Source organism: Bombus fervidus, chromosome 3 (genome assembly GCF_041682495.2).
Source record: "Bombus fervidus isolate BK054 chromosome 3, iyBomFerv1, whole genome shotgun sequence".
In the NCBI taxonomy this organism is placed as follows: Eukaryota; Metazoa; Arthropoda; class Insecta; order Hymenoptera; family Apidae; genus Bombus; species Bombus fervidus.
In genome coordinates, this window is record NC_091519.1 from 16,599,807 (window position 1) to 16,622,013 (window position 22,207).

The window sequence follows — 22,207 nt, forward strand, 5'->3', positions numbered from 1 at the left end:
GATTTTACGGGAGGATTTTCCTTGTAATTCATTGGTGAACCGCAAGGGGGTTGGGTTTTCGTACACGTCGAGGGAATTCGTTGTCGCCCGGCTCGTTAATCGTCGCCGATTCAAATGAATCTAATAACAAATTGAACGCGCTAGTTATTTGCATAATTAATTACGACTGAATTCGGTGGCTGTTAATTATTCAACGTAATCGCGAATGACTGGCGACGCACGTGGCTGCCAACCAACGGCAGAAATTTCATTGATTCTCCGTCTGGGCGCGTTTCATTTGTCCGCTTAATAATTCAAAAGAAACGCTTCTGGCGCTCGTCCCGTGTCGCGTTCGTGGTCTGGCAAATATTGCGAAAAAATGCTCGAAGGTTGCTTTAAAGGGGAGATGTCGTCTCGAAAAATTAACTTCTACCGTACAGATTTTCTCGCGGGTATTTACTATAATTTCTATAGTTCGATAATCAACGATTGAATAATAACACGATATAAACCAATATCCTATAATTGTATAGATTATTACGAATATAATTTCTCGTCCCAAAAACTTCGGTTCTTTTGGAATTTGAATATCTTCTGTAGAGATATCCTCGAAAAATGTATAATTGTCCTTCGGTTCTTTTGGAATTTGAATATCTTCCGTAGAGATATCTTCGTAAAATGTATAGTTGTCCTTCGGTTCTTTTGGAATTTGAATATCTTCCGTAGAGATATCCTCGTAAAATGTATAATTGTTCTTCGGTTCTTTTGGAATTTGATTATCTTCCGTAGAGATGTCCTCGAAAAATGTATAATTGCCCTTCGGTTCTTTTGGAATTTGAATATCTTCCGTAGAGATATCTTCGTAAAATGTATAATTGTCCTTCGGTTTTTTTGGAATTTGAATATCTTCTGTATTTGGATTGGATAATAACGTGATATTATCGATACTCTATAATCGGATAGTACGATCATTACGGTTTATACGTTTCTAGAAAATTTCTAGTTCGTGAAGAAAAGAGAAAAAATACTTGTGTCATAATTTGCATTACCTTTATTGAACGATCGTACGAAATGTACCGATTGCCCGCGTCGAATCGGCAATTCAATCATATTAATTACTGCGGTGGTACTCGAGGCGTGGCTGCAGGAAGCCCACTTGACGAGCTCGCTGCCGGTGCTCCCTAGGGAATTTATAGGCAAGAATGTTCCAGGGGAAACGAGAATTGGAAATTTCATTGAAGGGAGAGAGGGAGAAATCCTACGACGCGAATAAACCCCGTTACAATGCGTAAAATAGCCTGCAACTTTCTTATCGAATCTTATTGCTCATTGAAGGTCAAGAATCAATGGACACGTGTCAATTAAATATTAAATACATTCGCAATTTTTATTTATGATAATTTCATTTTTATATCGAAAAATCGGTAACGCGTAGCTGTTAAATTTCAAGCGATGCTAACGATTTCCATTCATCGTAATTGCTGTTTTATTTTCTCTTGTTTAAATCGCATTGTATATGAAGAATCTTGTATTTGATTGCAACGAAGAAACATCGAATCGCAATGGGCGTGCAATTACGCGAACGTTGATAGAGAACTGTGCAGAAAAGAAGAGAAAAGAAAGAGAAACAATAATCGAGGGTTTTCATCGCGAGTCGTGTCAGTCGGATTGACGAGGAGTCGATAAATAAACGCAGTCCTAATTAGCAGTTCAATCGTATTCGCGGATAAATAGGCGGCGTATTGTTGCGCGAGTAAATCAACGTCGACGGGAGGCCGAGTTAATTAATAATACATTGTCTCGGTTCGCCGAACGAGTATCGTTATGGGAATACGGAATTTTAATTAAAAAACTCCCGAGAGACCGTGTAAGTTCGCCCTTCGTACAATAAAAAACGGAACGACCGATGTACAATATTATTGCGTACGAAATTATCGAGAAGCTGCAACGAAAAAATCAGAAAAATGTTAGCGGTAGTCGAAAGTACGAAGGAAACTTTGCGTTAGGTTGGAAGTTCTAGCCGATTGGAAAATCGATAGAAACACGTAAATAGAAGTTTTTGGACGTTTATCGTAAAACAGGAACAGAGAGAAGCATCGATTTCTCTGCAATGAAAATTGAATGCTCGCTACCGTTGCGATTTCTCATAGTTTGCTATAGTTTTAGACAGCTCTTGTTCCACCGGGGTAACTTGCTTTCTAACAACCGCGACATCCAATACTGTTAGGTTCGTGCACATTAAATATGTACCTCCCTTTCGAATCGAAGAGCGAGTAGTATCTCGAAAATATCGTATAGTTAGTTAAATCTATTTCCACGTGATTCAGTGCATTCTCACAGCGACTAGTTTCATTATTTTAGAATTATTCTTGCTAGAATTAAAAAATTAATTAAAACGAAGCTACTTACGGCCACTTTCCAAATAGTTTGCGATTCGGAAAATTGTCTGCATAAGATAGAACATTGTTGCAACGTTTCGACGAAATTCTCAATTTATTTCTAACAACTTTTAGAATACCTTTTATTTTAAATCTAGATTTATAGAAAAAGGTCACGACACGAACATTGTGTATTCTTTATGACGTTGCTCGTTCATGGTTCTTCCTAATTAGCAAATATTTTGAAAATCTAAGAAATAGAATCACGATGTACGATGTGGAACAAAGGAAGAAGAATCGCGTTTCTAAAATACTAAGAAAAGATTCTGGAAATTTAGAAGCTCCAGAAAAATTTCTCAAATTCCTTGTAATAAACGATTTCTCGCTAAATACTCGAGAGCATAGAGTCACGAAAGGCACGTGAAAATGATGGTACAATATACAGAGGGAAGAATGACAGTGGTTCTGGCAGAAAATTCGTAATTAAACGAGAATACCTGGAATTTAATAAATCCATATCGAAACGTTGTTCCTAACGAATCGCAACTGCCGCTTGCGAAACGCAGACCGCAGTGACACGGAGATCTGCATGAAATTTGAATACGCGGTTTCGCGATGGTGTTAATCTGTTCCGATATTTGATTATGCCGTTTCTAGCGTTACCCACGCTTCTGTAATTCGCCTGGACGATTCGTGGGGACGGTGTTGAATTCCTTTTGTCGGTGAAAGCCCCTTTCTCGTGGCCATTCTACGATTCGACGATAACGATATCGTGTGTAGTCGCTATCGTTCAAGCTTATAACTCGATCGTAGGAATCGCAGGAAAGTTAAATTCTTCGTGATAACTTAACTGGAATTTATTCAGATTTTTGTTACTAGTAATCTTGGTTTAGGTAAGAAATATTGCTGACAATTCTGCTTAGTTCACGAACAAGGGTTGATTCAGAGCTTAAATATATCTTTAAGAAAAGAAAAATATTTTGCATGTATCAGTTTCTTGTATTCGATAACAGCTTGTCTTCCATATCAGCTTATCTTCGATATCATTGCTACTTCCTGATTTAGGTGAAAGATGATTAGCGTCGATAAAATTCTGTTTTATTGTAATCGTTAGGAGATTAGGTCTCGTAAGATAGGAAAATAAGAGAGAGATAAGGTGGAATTTATTTAAATTTCCTACAGGAACAGTTTTTCGAATCGGCGTGACTCGCTGATTGATGTTTTCATTAAATTTATCGTTGATTTTATCAGGGGAAAAGTGAAGAAAACGATGGATCTCGTGTGATCGGAATGGAATTATAAAATAGGATCGAAGAGGTTCGTTGATCGAATTATTTTCTCGCGAAATGAGGAGGAAACAAAAGACAGAAGGATGAGACGAGAAGAAGCAAATATAAATTAAAAGAGAAATAACTTTCTAATAGAAACATACTCGCTAACTGACACCGAGAATGCCATAATTGTAAAACTGCAAATGTCAATTAATTCGTCAGGTCGCGTGTTTGTTGCCCGTGGAAGTCGCGCAGGGTATCGAAGGTTATCGATCATTCGACCAAACATTTCCAAAATGGTATTTCCGTGTCACGGACAATAATACGCGCATTAATGAAACAGAGAGATACTTTAACGACAAGCTGCCATTTTCAACCCCTAATCGGCACCGTGGATCCAACTTTCCAATAAACTCCTAATAAAACAGGGAACACCCTGAAACATTAATGCAGATACTCAGAATATCGAGCCAGAAATGTACCACAGGTATGAGCATAATCCCAAGCAATAACCAATCAGACGTATTAAATTGTTCCGGAAACGCCCTACCAATCAATATATATTATCGTCGACGTCCAATTACTATGCTCCCTCTATAACAAATCACATGCACTGTAATACGGCGAATAGTCAGTATAAACTCGAATCGACATAATTAACGTTAAATCGTCTATAGAATAATATATTCTTAATAATAATAATAATTTATGAAGCAATAATAGATTATCGATCACATTTCTATATTACACGTGTATATGCTCATGTATACCGTATATACTCACGTATCGCGAGTTATACTGACTCGTAAAAGTATTCGAGCGCTTATCATAGTAAACTTTTATGTTCATGTTGTATGTGTTATATAAAGCATTTTGGAATTTCATGAACAATACGATAAAACACAATTGCTGTGATTATATGGAAAGCAATCTGACAGTGTATAAAGAAATCGCCAGATATCTATTGGAGACGTACGTTTAGTAAAAGAATTATTATACAGCGTGTATCTGATTAAATATACATTTTCAGATTTATTTCAAACATTGCCAATACGATCTTGCTAATGAAATTTCAAAATCTTTGTATGTAAAATGTATTCGTGAAAAACGTTTACAAGCGATCGAATACTTTAGCGAACCTGTGTATAAATGGTACTTTTGTCTGACTTTTGAAGGCAATTTAACGGACAAGTTTAAGAAAAACAAAGATCCACAGTGGCAAATAGGGATTGATCGGGACGTGATGTAGCCTATAATCGCGAGAATAATGGTACGACGATGCAACGAACTAACAGTTTCTGACAAAAACAGGATACAGGTTGCCGGCCATGCCGTGGAGCTGGCTTGGGGCGGCGGCGCCATCGGCAGCTGCAGCTGCAGCAGTCGCCGCAGCCGCGGTGACCCCATCCCCTGCAGCTGCACCGCTCGTCCTTGCACCCAGGGCGGCGGCGAGACGAAGGTACAGAGAGACTTCTAATAATCCAGCCCGGAAGCGACGCGAGATTCAACGAAACCACACACCAGCACGTCACTTATTCCCCGACGTTCCATCCTTTTCTTATTCTTTGTTCCGCTAACCCGGTTTCTCCATCGTCACGATTCCTCGGCTTCGGAATTTTCAGAAACGCGCCGACGTCAAGGGGAACGAGCGTCTCTTTTGTCGTCGTCTGATCGACGCCACCGGTACAGGAAACTTCGGACGTTATTATCGTCGCGATGACGAGCCGAAGCAAAATCGACAGATCTCGAACGAGCATTTCGCGGTGGGAATTTTTGCAATTTTTCTTCGTGAAAGGAAGCGTAGATTTTAGGCTCGTTCGTAGATCGTGAATGTTTGTGTAAATTTTTACTTTTGTATATTTTCTGTTTTCCATTAACGATAGAAGTTTTAAGATAGAACTTTTCCTCTTCTTTTTATTCCTCGATATTTGGAATTCGTCGATTAAACGAAATTAAGAGACATCTTTTCCCTCGACGAACCACAAAACCTCGTTAGTTGAGAGATTGCCTCCGTCGAAAAGCTGCAAATGGATGTAATTTCTTCGAAATCGAGGATGACCATCGTGGTATCCTCGTTGAACGTCGATTTTCCAAAAAGATTCCCTCTGCGGAGAACAAGCGGTCGAATTAGTTAGTCAGCGTTTTAGTAGGCTGACTTAATTAACAGCGATCGTGCAATGGTCGCGTAATCGATAAAATAGATTAGCAGGGTGCGATTAAAACGAATTAATTAAAAAGACTACTCTTTGAATTGCACGGAAACCCAACACCGCGATGCCTACCGCGTATTTCCGGATAATTGAACGATCTCGCGTTTCCACAAATTGCGTATCTACCTTTGTTTTAGCTTCTGTTTCGTGCTACCATTCGTAACACGATTTGGCCATCGTTCCATCCACTCGACGAAGAATACTTTGCAAGAAATCAATGTCCTTCTTCGTGTTGATTTAAGAGGCAATCTCTTTTGACAAAATTTATCGAAGCTTCTCCTACGCACTATCCTGCTTTTCCTCCGATCTGTTTTTTTCTTCGACGCGTCAACTCTCGCTCCTTCGCTCCATTTACCCTGGTCGTACAATGCACACAGACAATAACAGATGCGTTTCCCTTGTGACAAAAAAAAAAAGAAAAGATGACACGATACGCAGCATCGAGAGGATCTTCGAGTTCGAAGAACGAAACAACGAGAACGGGGAGAATACATCGGAAGCGACGGTGCTGTTGCATTCTCGCCACGACTATTCGTCGAGCACCACCGTTTCTTTCTTTCTTTCTCCACCCCCTTTTCTCTTCTTTTTTTCCATTCTACACCGTTACGCCCTTCCTCAGCAACCTTCTTCTCTCTGGGGCACACATTATCGATGTTTCTTTCACGTAATTAGCGAACCCCACACGCCATTTAGGGCGACGTTACATACGCGACGATTATCGATCTGTGGTCCAACGTGGATTGTGTATTTTCTCTCCTTTTTTTACTTTGTTTTTCTTTTTTTTTTTTTTTCTCAAGCCCTTTAATTCTCTTTCCATTCGTTTCGCAACGTGTCGAAACATCGTTGGCCTATTTCGAATCTTTGATCTTCGATAGAACTTTTATCCGAATTTTTATCAAAACATATATTCCTTATAAAATTTACAATATTAATTATAAATTTTACTTGTACGGAATTTCTATCAGAATTCATATTCATTTAATGAAGATCTTAGCCTTATTTCGAATCGTTCGTCTTGAAAAACTATTCGATAAACGTGCACGAATTTCTTTCTCGCTCCGCTTTCTTCGTGCATATTTTTATTTTGTTCGGATCGATTGGTTTTTATTTGCACGAGCGCGGAATAACGTTCGGGAAATTGAATTCTCCACATTTTTGGATGTTTCGGGATCACGTTATTGAATATCCAGCTTGCCACGGCTCATGTTCATCAGTACCAACCCCTACCGGTATCCGGTCGTTAACCCATTAATTAATTATCGTTAATTGGAGAACATACACGTCACTATGAAAGCCGATGAAGATAGGCCAACGAATTTTGAATTTCTATCTGGAAATTCCTTTAGTACGTAATGATTGAAAAATTCGATTAGAGTTCAATTCGATTTTCGCAAACATAGATAAATTTTATTAAATCGAAAGAAATGGAAGATCTTTCGAGAAAATGGTTTTAAGAGGACATTCGTCAGACCACAGATCGATTCGTTGCCATGTTCGATTTATTCTCTTGTTTAACTCTCACGATCTTACCAATGTGTTTTTGGAATGTGCCTGCTGTAAAATGCATCACGCTCTAGTCTTGTTTTCTTGACGCACACCCCGAGTTTTGTATTGTACTAAATAGCGACCGGATGTCAGGTCTGGCTTCTGTAACCATCCAGTCGAATAAGCAGCTCTCGTTTTTAACTTCCGTTTTTGTACTCGCGCTAACCACACGTGCGACACTTGCACGGTAGTTGATTGTTTAATACTTATTCCGTTGTTGTTGTTGATTGTTGATGTTTACTTGTTGCTCGTTGTATCAAGTTTTCTAGCCTGTAACCAGCTGCGCCAATAATTTTCTCTCTTTTGTACTAATCCCCACGGAGACCTCTGTTTCTTGAAGAGATTCGGAGCGCTCGATCGAAAGAAAAGGAGCAAGTAAGCTTGGAAAAACCCTCGGGAAAAATTGTTAAATATTGTCAAAAATTTCAAACGTTCATATCAGTATCGATATTTAAAAAAAAAAAAAAATAGATTCTTTTCTGTAATTAATCCAGATATAAGTGAATTTTTGCTTCATACTATTTTTAAAAAATAATACATTCTATTTTATACGTTATAAATTTACCATACGCTAATAATATCATTTTCTTCTACCGAATATTTAAAACCTCTATTTGTTATTTAAATTGAACGTGTTATGTAAATTCTTATATTATTATTGATAGCGATGATTAGTTTATTATTCCAACTGAGCTTAACAAACAAAAGATATTACGTGAAACGCCGAGTGTTGGCAAAAATCTGGAAATAAAAAAGAATCGTCTTGCTATCAGAATCTTAATTAACAGGCATATCTGGATTAATACCTGAAGAAAGTTGGCCGAGCGACAGAGAAAGAAACTTTACTTCGTTAAACGAACTAAATTACATTAACTGAGCGCTTACTGATACACTTTGCTTTACAAGTCGCTTTTCCTTCTCTCTGAACTTTGTGACGAAAAGGCAAAAAAAGATCGTACGATAAAAGCGAGAGAGGAAAAGAAACAAAAGACGCGAGTCGCACAAACGCTCCTTGATCTCTTCGAGGCGGAAGTTGAACGTGGACCGACGCTGAAATCTAAAGACAACGAGTTAGTTGAGGCACACGCACACACGGTGACAGCTCGGACAAAAGGTAGGCAAGAAACATCAGTTTTTATTGCTTCACTGTCCGGATCAAAGGACCGAGAGAGTCTGTCTGCGATCAATCGAGGCCGGATACGCCGCCGATGCAAGCATTTCCGGGCGCCGAAAGAACCGTCGTCTTCCAAGAGTTCCATCAACGGAACGAGCTCCACGAACACCCGATTTCATCCTAATTGTCGCTCCAACAGTCGACCAAATTTCTCCTCTTTGATCGTTACATTGAAAGCTCGCTCGTTCTCCGCCACCTTTCACGAAAGAGTCGTCAATGACGATTTACCACTCTGCTCTATCGGAATTCGTCGCTCATCAGCCGGATTTTATCTTCCTATCTAAAATATCAGCTCTTCCGAAAGGTTCAAACAAACTGTGTAGAAGCGTTGTTATCGAGATTTTTCAGTCGATTTCTGTCTTGTAATCTATACTCGAGTCGAGATCTATTTCTATTACTTTATGATTCATTAAGAGTTGTTGGAATGGAATTTCATCTCATTCTTTGCCTGGTTCGTTGAAGACGAATGACGGACACGTGTATTTTCAAGCTCCATGAGATGTTCCAAAGAGGTTCGTTGAACTTTACTTCAGCCAAAATTTTAGCCATAAGCAATTTTGCCCAAACATTCGTCTAAACTATTTCATTCGCGGATATCATTCATCTTGGAAGGATGTAGATTCCTGGTGTACGTTCAGAAACTCTTCTTAACCTTACGGAATTCACGTGCGCGTTCTACGTAACTTCCAACACTCCGCGCAAATCTTTGATATTTAATTTATTCGATATCTTCGTCCTTTGGACTCATCGACGTTCCAACGACATCTACACTTTCAAGTTTTCCCCCGAAGGAAGAAATTGCCTCTTCTTCCTGAACTTGTCCAGGAGGAAAACAGCAAAGTATATCAGGACAGAGGGTAACAGAACGCAGAAAAATGTAACCAACGTGAGTTGGTACGCGGGTCTCCCGCAAAATCTTTTGCATTTACTCCAAATATTTCTGAGTCTTGGAGCTTCCTGCCGTTCCTGCGGTAGAGAAAATTTTACTACGCTCACAGGTGTGTCATCTTCCTTAGGTGTTATCCGATCGATGTTTATAGTAGGTTTGGAAAGTTTCACGGTCTGAGAAGTATCTACAGACGTAGAAGCAATTTCCATGCGTCGGATTTCATCAGCTGCAGCTGATGGACTATACTTAGACGTAGTTGATTTTCCAACATCCCTTTTCTCCAGATATTGGCTACTTTTCTTAGACTCTGTTCGACTGGATCGGTAATGCTGCAGCCAACTATTTATGAGAAAATCCGAATCTCTCCATCGGAGAGTCGTTTCTCGGAGGAAAACGAATAACGTCGATCCTTCTTCTTGTCTGAATCAGGTACATTCGACCGTACATCTCGAGATTCAGACCTCCGTGCTTCCATAATCTTTGATTATTCGTCTAATTCATTTATCGATTCGTCGTTTTAATCTTCCCTTCGAACGCGCGATTCCGCTCGTCGCGCGAGCATTCGATGCTGAAATAGATCTTTGAATGACAGAAACCGAACAAATCGGTAGGTTGTTACGGTGGCTTGCCGCAAAGAAATCAATTTTCAAACGTTTGATTAACTTCCACCGAATTTCAATAGGAATTTCAAAGGAATCGCCTTCTTTGGTGCAACGAGCGCTAGCGTTTCCAAGATTTTCCAAGCTTTCCTCCGTGGTCGAAAGTTTCCCTGAGCCCGTTCAACTCCCTCAAATTCGTCTAATCTCGTCTCGTCGTCGCCCTTGGTTTGTCAACGATTTATCTGCAAGAAAAAAAAAAAAAAAAAGAAATAAAAGAAAGACGGAGAATACCGATGAACGTCGAAGAAAGTAGAGAAAGAGAAAAGCCAGCGAAGCGATTTTGGACGGCAGCAGAAACACTAATCGACGCTGTAAAAGCGCTACGAGAAGGTAGGCAAGCATTGGCATGTGCGTTTGTGTGTGTTGTTACAGCAGCGGCACTGAGAGGAGTTGCCATCCAACGAGGAAGAGTGGGCGCTGCGAGAGCAGCCTTCCCGACCAGTGCAGCGGCGTTGGCTCTTGCCAGAAACCCAGGGCCGCTCGCAGCCGCGGCTGCGGCCACGGCCCTGCATCCCTTCGCACCTGCGTAAGTAGATTCCGACGATCTGCGCCGTCCTCGACGCGCCAACCAACGATGGCAATTTAGCGGTACTTTTGGTATTTCGAAGTCGCAGCGGGTAACTTTTAATCAGCGGATTTGCTGGATGCGTGGTCTATCAAATGGCGGAATTTCGAGGTTTTCGGTTTAAATGAAAAAGAGATTGAGTTATCGCGTGTAATTGAAAATATAAATATATATCGTTGAAGCGGGGATTTTTATAGATTTTAAAGATACTCGTATATAAAAATGCATAGCAGGTAGAAAAATATGCGTAATACCCGAAGTAGATTACTCGTCGTAATTTTAATTTAGGTAAAAATGAATCTGTGTTTAAATTATATCGGTTCAATTATGGTTCGTTACAGGAAAAGATTAATTTGCGCGAGAAGCTGAAGTCTAACCTTTCGGTAACGAATGTTGCTTTTCTGAGAGGCGAACTTAAAATAACGGAATTATTTACAGGGCTGCTTCGTAAGATAAGAAGGAATAAAAAATTTAATAATTTGTTAGAATACACATTCTTCTATCTTAACGAAACAACGTGTAATTCCTAATAACACCATGCTCGTGTAATTGCTACGCATAAATTTCTCTGCTCGACGAATTATGCTTCTTAATGAATTGATCATTACCCTGTATTCCTCTGTTTTTGTATGATCATTTGTCGTCTTATCAAATTCTCTATTTGTAAAACATTTTTCGACGAATTCGAATTCGAAATTCCTATCTGAATTCTCAGAAAATGCACGTTATTTATAAAACCGCCTCGTATATTTAATCTGGCGATTATTGAATATAGAGGGGATAACGTTAAAGAGTAAGACGAAGTTTAAGTACACGAACAGCTCTGTAACAAAGTGGCAAAGTTCACTGGGTTCGAGGCATGTCTGGGGTCCTGGCACACACACAAGCTTTAATTGGAGCGGTAAAGTTTGTAAGTTGGAACAGTTACGTGAGAAAGTTTAAGAGATACACTGTTTAAGTCCGTGAATGGGAGATCGTATAGTTCACGAGGTGTTCGGAGTACAGAAGAAGTCGTTCAAGTGCTTGTTCTGGCACAAAGGATGGTGATATTCGTTGTACGAAGTTCGTGGTAGTTGTAGTTCTAGCCAGCTCGTTTCTGAGAATGTTGTTTCAGTATGAATAGCGTAGTTGTCAACTGTCGTCGAGCAAACTATCCATCGTGTCGCTTTAAAATCGTTAACATTGTCGATAATACGAATATCCCTACATATCGGGCGTTTAATGAAACGGTAAAGAAATTTCACAAGTTTCTTAGTAATTAAAACGAAGGGAAGACCATTTTTGGTCAAATTAAAAGATTTGTCAATCGTAATTACAACACAGATAGAAAATGAATAAACTTAACTTCTGAGAATGTTGTTTCAAAATGAATAGCGTAGTTGTCAACTGTCGTTGAGCGAACTATCCATCGTGTCGCTTTAAAATCGTTAACATTGTCGATAATACGAATATCCCTACATATCGGGCGTTTAATGAAACGATAAAGAAATTTCACAAGTTTCTTGGTAATTAAAACGAAGGGAAGACAATTTTTGGTCAAATTAAAAGATTTTTCAATCGTAATTACAACACAGATAGAAAATGAATAAACTTAACTTCTGAGAATGTTGTTTCAAAATGAATAGCGTAGTTGTCAACTGTCGTCGAGCAAACTATCCATCGTGTCGCTTTAAAATCGTTAACATTGTCGATAATACGAATATCCCTACATATCGGGCGTTTAATGAAACGATAAAGAAATTTCACAAGTTTCTTGGTAATTAAAACGAAGGGAAGACAATTTTTGGTCAAATTAAAAGATTTTTCAATCGTAATTACAACACAGATAGAAAATGAATAAACTTAACTTCTGAGAATGTTGTTTCAAAATGAATAGCGTAGTTGTCAACTGTCGTCGAGCAAACTATCCATCGTGTCGCTTTAAAATCGTTAACATTGTCGATAATACGAATATCCCTACATATCGGGCGTTTAATGAAACGGTAAAGAAATTTCACAAGTTTCTTGGTAATTAAAACGAAGGGAAGACAACTTTTGGTCAAATTAAAAGATTTTTCAATCGTAATTACAACACAGATAGAAAATGAATAAACTTAACTTCTGAGAATGTTGTTTCAAAATGAATAGCGTAGTTGTCAGCTGTCGTCGAGCAAACTATCCATCGTGTCGCTTTAAAATCGTTAACATCGTCGATAATACGAATATCCCTACATATCGGGCGTTTAATGAAACGATAAAGAAATTTCACAAGTTTCTTGGTAATTAAAACGAAGGGAAGACAACTTTTGGTCAAAGTAAAAGATTTTTCAATCGTAATTACAACACAGATAGAAAATGAATAAACTCAACTTCTGAGAATGTTGTTTCAAAATGAATAGCGTAGTTGTCAGCTGTCGTCGAGCAAACTATCCATCGTGTCGCTTTAAAATCGTTAACAAATTACAAGTAATCTTTAAAACATATATTATATATTATAATTAGTTTGAAAAATTGGAATATTAGCAAACATAAAATGAGATTTCTCGTCTTGGCATTTTACACAAGCTGACAGGTTAAAATTCAGGATCTCGAAATAAAATTACAAATCGTCTTACAAATACAAGATAGCAGAAATACAGATACACAAGATACACGATATAGCAAAAGCACTTTGCAACAGAGCTGTTTCATCAGATTTCCCTGAGTTGCTCGTCGGATGAAATATTTTTTAACGAGACTGGCGAATAAGGAATATCCGAGTTACTGACCCGGATTTCTACGTACCTATATCACGTTCCACTCTCGAACGCAACAGCCGGCCACGTCAACGCCGTAGTTTCACGTGGAAATTCACACTTCGTTCAACAGCCGATCCAGTTTTGCGCGTCGACCGACGACCGTACAGAAATTCTGCCAATTTGTCGCTGCGGATCATCGAGTGTCATCGAAATCCAGCCCGCTCTTCCGGCTACCCACTGCGACCAGTCCTCTTGCACGTGTCTCGCTCGTTATAGTCTGCTTGTCGAAATCATCCTGCATGCACCGATGTAACCTTTCCACCAGGCCGATCGCAATTTTCTTTTCCCCAGAGAGAACCTTCTATAGAATGCACTTTAGAAAGCCTTTTAGTCAACGTAGATAAACCAATATTACACGATAACGAAGCGTTTTTTTCTTGTAAACGTGAAAATACGATCGGTGGATAGTGGAGGAGGAGGTTCGTAAAGAAACTTGCTTGAGAGGAACTAGTTTGCAAGAAGGAATTATCAGAGGTTAAAGGAAGCCTCGAACGGATAAACGTGATCATCGCGAACTTGGTGCGGTTGATAGAGAAACTTTTATAGCGTTGATAATCTCGATGTTTAAATGGAAACGAAGTATGAGGTTTATGGAAGATCTTAAAAATTAATCGCTTAAGGATATATTAATTTGGAGAAATTTAGATATGCAAAATTTTCTTATTATCCTCTGATAACGTTATTTTTCTTCTGGAATGTCAATTAGATGTATTAATTAAATTTTTAATTAAAATGTAGCTAATGTAAAAGAAATGAATATTTTTCCCACAGGATATTGGACAATGTGAATGATATTATAAAAATCCAATCCAAATCCGTAAAATAGAAATACTGTACAATGAATGAAACACTGTAATTCGAGGGTTCGTCGTAATTCCTATCATATAATTAATTACGGAAATTGAATTAATCGAATCGTAATTACTTGCAATGGCGAAATGTTACTAAATCAATGGTAGAAATTAAATGTTTTTTTAATAGAATTTCCTGAACAAATATAATTCTTAAGCGGTTAAAGAACGATAACAGGGTAAGTTACGCGCAGGGATAGATCGTTTAGAAAGATTCCTTAGTTTTTCACGACAAAGGAATTTTCATTAGTTTCCATCGGTGAACGCGAACAAATACGCGTTCGCGCGTCGATAAATAGCATCGCTCGTTAATTAAACAATTTAGCACGGCGCGAACCGGATAAAAGGGGATGATGGAAAATTTCGAAGCCGTCGATGTTTCCGCGTGGCAACCATATTTTCCCACCGATCAATCGTCAGTTTTATTACTCATAAATAAGGGTGGTATCCCCGCGCGTTCGTAAATCGTTGAAATCGTTCGTTACTCTTCTTCGATCCACCGATCGCGCCGATGATACCGACACGTTTTTAATGGAAGAACACGCCGGTTGTGATTTATGAATTTTCGTTGACCTCGCTCGAATACACCCCGATAACCGGCGACGAATAAAATCGACGGGGAAATGGAGATGGCGAAAGAGAAACTTTCGTCTCTCGTAAAATCGATCGACTCGGAACGTTTTCCCGTTCGATTCGAAACAAAAATCACAAAATATGATTCTTCGAAACAAAAATTGCAAAACGCGATTCTTCGAGACGTTTCAAAGTTTCGTTACTTCGATGAATACGCCGCGGCTCATAAATATTTCGACGCTTTGATAGAATTTAGCAATAGATGAATTTAAATTCTGCTTGAAAAAATTAACAGTAACGTATTAAATCGTGTAATTGTGTTTTACTCGCTGTTTGGAATAATGTCGGTGTTCGTGTTGTGTCAGTAGTTTAGAAAATTAAACAATCTGCAGATAACGAGCTTTCCAAACAACGAAATAATTCCGCAAACTTTGACAATCACGAGCGTCGATTTTGTTATTGCATAGTGGACTTTAAAAATGAACATCGATTAATCTTTTTTTCGGGAACTTACGATTAAATTATATCCTGCCAGAGGGAAGCAAGTGCGTGATATTTTTGAGCTACAGCGTACAGCGATTTTTGACGGTTCAAAATTTCGAAAAAATCATTCCGCGACCTATTGAGAAACGCTAGAGTTTTCATATAATTGTCGAGAATCGAACGAGAACATTGCAACTCGACGAATAAATACGTCAGGTATAAGAGATGGGTTCGGGACTAGTGGCACGCGTTCGATTTCGTAATTTGATCGAACGCAGCGATTCTTTCATTCGCCAAATGGGTAAAATTCATCGAGTCGCGAGAACAGCGTGGTCCTCGATCGAATAAAAAAGATTAAATCATATCCTTTGACGCTGTATATCGTGTCGATCGTTGAACTCGAAGCTTCTAACAAGACCAGAGCACTCGACGCTCGAATCGCGTTTCGAATGCCACGAAAAACGAAATTTTTGTCAACGTTTCGTTTACAGAGAATCGAAGGCAACCAGCCTCTTTTCAACGACGAAGACGCGTGCATTTCGAACGTTGAAATCTCCAAGGAAGATCTGTTATTTCATTAAATAATTCAATCAGGAAAATATAATTCAATACAAGTTTAAGTAAAGTTGAAACAAGTTGGAGCAAAAGATAAATTGAACAAAAAGCTGTAAAAAAGAAACGAACGATTTATACTTCATTTTGAAGGAAAACGAAACACGCATCAAAAAAAAAAAAAAAAAAACATAATGAAAAACATGTTGAAAAATATCTAGAAATAATCGGAAAGATGCTGGTTGCGTAGAAATTCGTTCGCATATACAAAACTAACATTGGTGATTTTTATTTTGCAGCGTTTATTACGACCCGTTCCTAGCTGCACACGCGGCGACACAGGATCCCAACTACAGGCTACAGGTGAGACACGAGATTTCCCTGATTTTCCGCCGGAAATTGTCGCCGGTGCTCTGTTTCCGGGGCGCGAACGACGACGAATGAGTTTTTAATTAAATCGAGCGACGCCCCTCGGCCAGATTGAAACGTCAGCCCGCTTAATCGATCACCTTTCAGACGCTGCCGATAGATTATCGTGAATTAATTGGTAAACGAATCCCGGTTGATCGTTGTTTGCGTATCGATTTTCTTCATCGATCTACTCGGCAAGCATAAAATTGAACACGGTCCAACCAACCACCTGAAACTTCCAAATTAGTAAGCGTTTTTCGATGTTCCACTTTGGATACACGTTCCGTGGATAAATGGCTATTATTCTTTTTAAAACTACGAACCATATGTTCGCAATAATTAGTTTCTAGCTTCTATGTAAACTTTCGTATCTATATAATTATCGAAATATTAATTTGATATAGAAAAACGATCAAAAAGAATTGACGAATTGCGCGGATATTGACAAAGACGCGATTGAAAATTCGTCACGGACAATGATTCCGCCACTCCAAAATGAAGTAGCCTTTGTACACACCGATCGACCAGGAAACGGCGTTTTCACGTGACAATGGCGAACCGGTCGGTCGTTCTTACCCCCTAGCAAAAGGGAGAGTTCATTGTTACCGATAAAAAAAAGCTGCCTTTTCTAATCGATACGTCGTCGATCGTGTCGCGGAAACAGAGCACGAGACGCGTTCAGAAACGAAAAAAAAAAAAAAAAGAAAAGAGAAAAAGCGAGGAAAGGGTAAAAACAAACATCAAAACGAACAAAAAAGAAAAAAAAGAAACAAAACTATAGACGAAAAAGATAGAAGGGGGAAAGAGAGAGAACTAGAACAAAGAGAAAAGAAGGCAGAGGAATATTGACTAAAGTCTGCAACTGTTCCGGACCCGTTTAGCTGGAATGGCCTCAAGCAACAGCTGACGTTAGTTGACACGTTTTGCCAGGCTTGCACACACGTGAAACGCAGAGAATCCCGATAACAATTACGCCATCCCTATCTCGTCCCTACGTTCTTTCATCTGCCGTCACTCTCTTCCATCTTTTTTTCATCCGCCTGTTCGTCCATTTTTTCTTCTCTTCTTTTCTATTTTTTTTTTTTTTTTCGGTTTTTTATTCCTCCCCTTTTTTCACCATCTCTCGTTTCTCTTTCGTGCCTTCCACCGTATACGCGAAAAATCTACGGATAAATCTCGTTCGAACGAGATAGAGAGAAAATTATAAAACAAGCGAGAGGCAACGAGGAATTGCAAAAGAGCAGACACAGGAAACGGGTAACGACAGCTATCGTTTTTGAGCTTTACTTCCTCGACAGCCGGTTTGCAGCTCGCCATCGCGCCGGATGAAAATTAATTTCGAACGCCGCGCTCATTTCGCCAACTGTCCTCTTGTTTCGACGTCAGTCCGTTACAAAAATCCGCTCTGGTAATATGGCAACGACATACGCGAGGGAAAATTAGATTTTCGAATATATTCCAGGTCCTTTTCGATGCACTATTTTTTTACAAATGCAGATGGGTTTATTTTTTGTACGTTAAGAGGGGCAAGTGAGATCGATGCTCTTTTGCAATTTCGGGCAACAGCGTTTGCTGATACCTTGACACGTTCAGAGAACTTGATAAAAAAATCTATATTTTTAATAGTTCAAACATAATCGATTGCGCTCAAATACCTGTCAAATTTTGACTAATGGAATGCCAGTGAACTGGGTCGAACGTGTCAGCATTCTCGGTTTTACGTAATAAAATCTGTTTCTCTAAATATATTACTATTTCGCGGTATTTTAACAAGAGACGTTTTCAAATTTTACATCTTCGAAAAGATTACGGATTATTTGAAACAGATCTTCATCTGTTATTTTATGTTTCTCGTTTTATTTATCTCCTCTCGTTATTGCTAAGTAAATACATTTCACAACGATGAAATATCGTTCTCAGAACCCTTCGAATCAAAACCCTTGGAAAGCGTCTCTTGCGATTCACTCATTGCACCGGATCGCGTCGCAAGATCGTGCAGCATCTTGTTGCATTTTGTCGCCTGATCTCTCTCCATCCACTCATTCTCCACCCCTTCTTTTTCACTCATTCTCTCTTCACATTTACTCGAAGTATCAAAATATACAAAACACGAAATCGTGGACACGAAATCGATTTTACCATTCAAATGCGATTCACACAGACACTAAACGAACATGTATAGATTCGTTTCTAGGTTCTATCACACTGACGATAATAATAATGATAATAATAATATTAAGCAACGACCACACCAACGACAACGATCCCTCGTTAAACGCGACGCCATATCAAAATCTACCCGAATCTGGCCGGAATTTCTTTTCAGGTTTGCCGTTTGTGTTTCAGGCTAAAGCACCCGCTCTGGAGGTAGGAATTTTAAGGGTCCGCCCTGAGTGATCTTTCTTCGCCCGTTGTTTGTCTATTATTATTATCTTCTTCCTGTTTTTTTTTTTCATTATTTTTTTAACTATTTGTCCCCCTTTTTTTTTTCTTCTCTCCTGTCCTGTCTTCTTGGTGGTTTCTCTCGTTTGGACCTGGCCGATCAGGAGTGCTCACCGATCGTCGTACCAACGTCTCACATCTGTATCACACTTTACTTTCTCCGTTTAATAGAAAAAACGATTTATTTATTTTTTTACTCTTCCTTTCTGTTTTACGATCCCAAGTATTATAAATACAGTCTGTCTCTGTCGTTGCGGTTCTTTAAGCTTCTCCCTCTGTTCTGTGCATCTTCCCCGAATGTTTAATATCTATATCTCCCTCTTAATCCTCCTTCTGTATCAATGTAATGCATGTGATTGGTAGTTTTTGTTTTTCTTTTCTTTCTTTCCTTATTATTATTTTTGCTCCTACCCTCTCTGTTCTTTATTGTTAGAAAGTGATACTTTTATTCTCTTCCATGGGTTTGTCGCTTTTACGTAGACATACACGCGATATTGTACGTTGAGAATACTAGAGTATATAGGAAGTAATGTGTGTATCATAATTTTCAAACGGAGAAAAAAAAACTGCAATTTTCTTCCACGATTATCGAAGAATCGTCGATTACTGTTTTTGAATAGCTCTAACATTATCCTTCAAAGCGATGCAGAAATATCGATAAAAATTCGCTATTTCCTTTTCTACCCTTCGTTTTTACTCCCTTGCGCGTACGCTGCTAGCTACATACGAGTATTAGATACATTTACCGGCAATCTTTAACAAATTTTACATTTATTAATTTACATAATAATTTACATGAGCGACGTCATAGCGCTGTAGAATCACGGGAATTAGAATTCGAGCGTGTATTTTAAATTTTAGTTTCAAAATTAATTAACTTATAACTTTGTTCGCCAGCGTGATACGCTTTCATAACTGGGAGAATTAATTTTTTACAATAGTATGCGTAATCATCAACTTGTTAGGTAGCCAGAAAAGTGTGTGGAAAAATTAATTTCGTTCAAACGGCAAAAAACGCGGCGAGCTTTTCAGTCAGAATATACGCGAAAGTAAAAAGAAATATAAAATAGACCAATTATCCGGCAAGTTCGAAATTTCCTTTGTTTCTGCATCCTCCCTCTCCATTAATAATACGAAGATGAGACGCGTCTGAGCTGCAAGCAACGGCTGCAATTGGTGAGCACTCCGCGGACCCGGCGAGTATCTTAGAAAGAGTTGTTTAGCTAGTTTAGAGTTGCTCCGAGTTCACCCATCCCACCACAAACCGACACACCCCATGGCGACAGATTCAGCCCCTTGAAATTAGTTCTCTGCCCGGCGACTTAATCGAGAACGTGTTAGCGAAGCCGAGTTGTCGCGCAACGGGGTGGTTCCTCCAAAGCTTTTGACGGAAACCGTCGTGGATGTAGTGACTGCTGGAATTCGAGATGCTCGACGAGGCACTCGAGGCGTCGTCGAGCATCGTCGAACCTCGCCCCGCCTCGTGCACTCGATTCTCGAAACGTCGAGTCGATAGTTCGAACTCATCTACGGATATCAAGCTCGAAGCTTTCGAGGGATCACTGAGAATCCTGCAAGATCATTTGCAATTTGATAGAGCTTAATATCTTCCGTCTGTTGTGTTTCGTTGGCGTTTCAACGTTTATGCTTTAGTCGCGATCGTATCGGTTGTACATGAACTGTAATCTTTATGCAAATTCGAACGGACAGTCTGAACAGTGATTTGTGTTTCAGCTGCTACAAATTAGAACGTAAAATTCTACCGTAGAATTCTGTTTACGTAGACTCTGTTTATTCGAACGAAATCTTTCTCAATTTCCCGAGATAAAGAAATAATTACTCGTTAAATTGTTTATTCTCAAGTCCCGATGATTTTATTACGCGATCGAAGTATTTCTGCCGAGCATATCGATTTTCACAGCGAGAAACTTTCCACGTTAGATACGTCCCATCATAGTTGCGTTCATCGCACGCGTCATGTACATTACGTACGTAGCTTGCTGGAATCGATGATCGAGTTTTCGAAGGGATCGTCACGATCTCGTGGAAATTTCACCGTCCCGTGTCTTTGCAGAGCTGGATGTGAACATTTTCTTTGCGTGTACATAGGAGGCATGTCTCTTTCCCTTAGGAATATTAGACGCAATTATCGGAGAGTCTTTAGCGAACATAGAATTATATTCATTATATTCCTGAAATTCATTAGGAGAAACGTTTTGATTCTTGAATCAAGGTTAGCTTTGTCAGGACTATTCGATAAAGCCAGCTTGCAACATTAATTCGTTTTAGAATCGTTCCTTCGAAAGCACGACACGCTATATCCAAAGGACTTCCATCTAATGTAGTCGATCTAATTTCGGAAATTCAATCGGAAATCGGAATTATAAATTTCCCACCGTTCGTACGACAGTTAAAGAACAAAATTATACCGTACAGAGTATACAGCAACGAAAAAGAAATTTATCTTTAGTTTCGGTCTAGAAATTCCGAGAGCCTAACGTTGTCCGTTCGCTTGAAAATCGTTCTCTATTCGTGTAAAAATGAACTAGAACCGAAATTGCAGCAAAAACAAAAGTCTTCGATTAGGAGCGACGGCTGTACAAACAAACTGGTGATCGAACAATTTCCACGTCGAACAGTTAGAGCTAAGAAAAAAAAGAAAAGGTAAAAGAGCAGAGAGGGGGTTGCAAAGCGGTTCTCCGCGGGATGAAACGTAAATGGAGCGCGAACGATCGACCGACTAAATCGAGAAGCGAAAGAACGCAGCGTCGTAAATTTGCGAGAGACACGCGTGCGTCGAATCGCGGCCACAGAATTTTCCGCGGCTAATTTCCTGCTCGGGACCGCGCCAACGATTCGACTTCTTTCTGATGGCACCGGCGTACCGGTTCGTCTTTATTCGCCTCACGGAACCGGCCACGAGGGATCCTGGTTGTCGGCCAGGATTTACGAGCTTTTCAGGAAGAGAGCCAGTGGTCCGCGCGGAAGCCTGCCTCTTCTCTCTTCATAAATCAACGTCGCGTCATTTCGTGCGTCCGACAGCTTCATTCCGGCTATTTCGCTGAGCTTCCGTCTTCCAAGCTGCCCTGTTAAATGCGATAATTATTATTCGGTAGGAAAAAAGAAATTGAGGATTTAGTATTCTTGTTGGGAGATAAATTGGGAGAGCTTAGGGGGATAAATTATGATAGAAGTCGATGCCGGTACCAATTGCACTGGAAATTACAGTTGCGTGAGTCGAAGTTCTGAGAATTTATATATCATCAGCTGTTTTAACTTTTAAACGTGTCATCCTTTCAGTCCCGTGATTAATTAAGTTATAATTTCGTTCTTAAACGTAACACGATTTGACGAACTGGAAAAATATAATGAACTTTTTGATGATGATAAACGCGGAATATTATTTTCATAGTCATAATCATATTTCAATTATTCGTTTCTTATGAGA

The 22,207-nt window shown here is 39.3% G+C and overlaps 1 protein-coding gene and 1 long non-coding RNA gene across 12 annotated transcripts in view; one reads left to right on the top strand and one right to left on the bottom strand.

The window, feature by feature from the left end:
• The window catches only part of LOC139985967 (RNA binding protein fox-1 homolog 2), a 183,954-nt gene that overhangs the window by 152,743 nt on the left and 9,004 nt on the right, over positions 1 to 22,207 (top strand). For 2 of the 11 annotated variants that reach the window (XR_011799533.1, XR_011799532.1), the window contains 3 exons: positions 4,940 to 5,087; positions 10,478 to 10,631; positions 16,206 to 16,269. Coding sequence is in view for 9 of the 11 variants with exons in the window: in XM_072000896.1 (XP_071856997.1) it covers positions 4,940 to 5,087; positions 10,478 to 10,631; positions 16,206 to 16,269; positions 17,199 to 17,224 (392 nt within the window). In the remaining 2 variants the exon portion in view is untranslated. Of the gene's footprint in view, positions 1 to 4,939; positions 5,088 to 10,477; positions 10,632 to 16,205; positions 16,270 to 17,198; positions 17,226 to 18,663; positions 18,685 to 22,207 lie in introns of all 11 variants that reach the window. The other 9 variants (XM_072000895.1, XM_072000889.1, XM_072000896.1 and 6 more) reach the window with 8 other exon arrangements.
• The window catches only part of LOC139985984 (uncharacterized), a 38,049-nt gene continuing 36,785 nt past the window's right edge, over positions 20,944 to 22,207 (bottom strand). Inside the window, exon 2 of the long non-coding RNA XR_011799535.1 lies at positions 20,944 to 21,845. This is a non-coding gene — a long non-coding RNA (uncharacterized lncRNA). The remainder of the gene's footprint in view (positions 21,846 to 22,207) is intronic.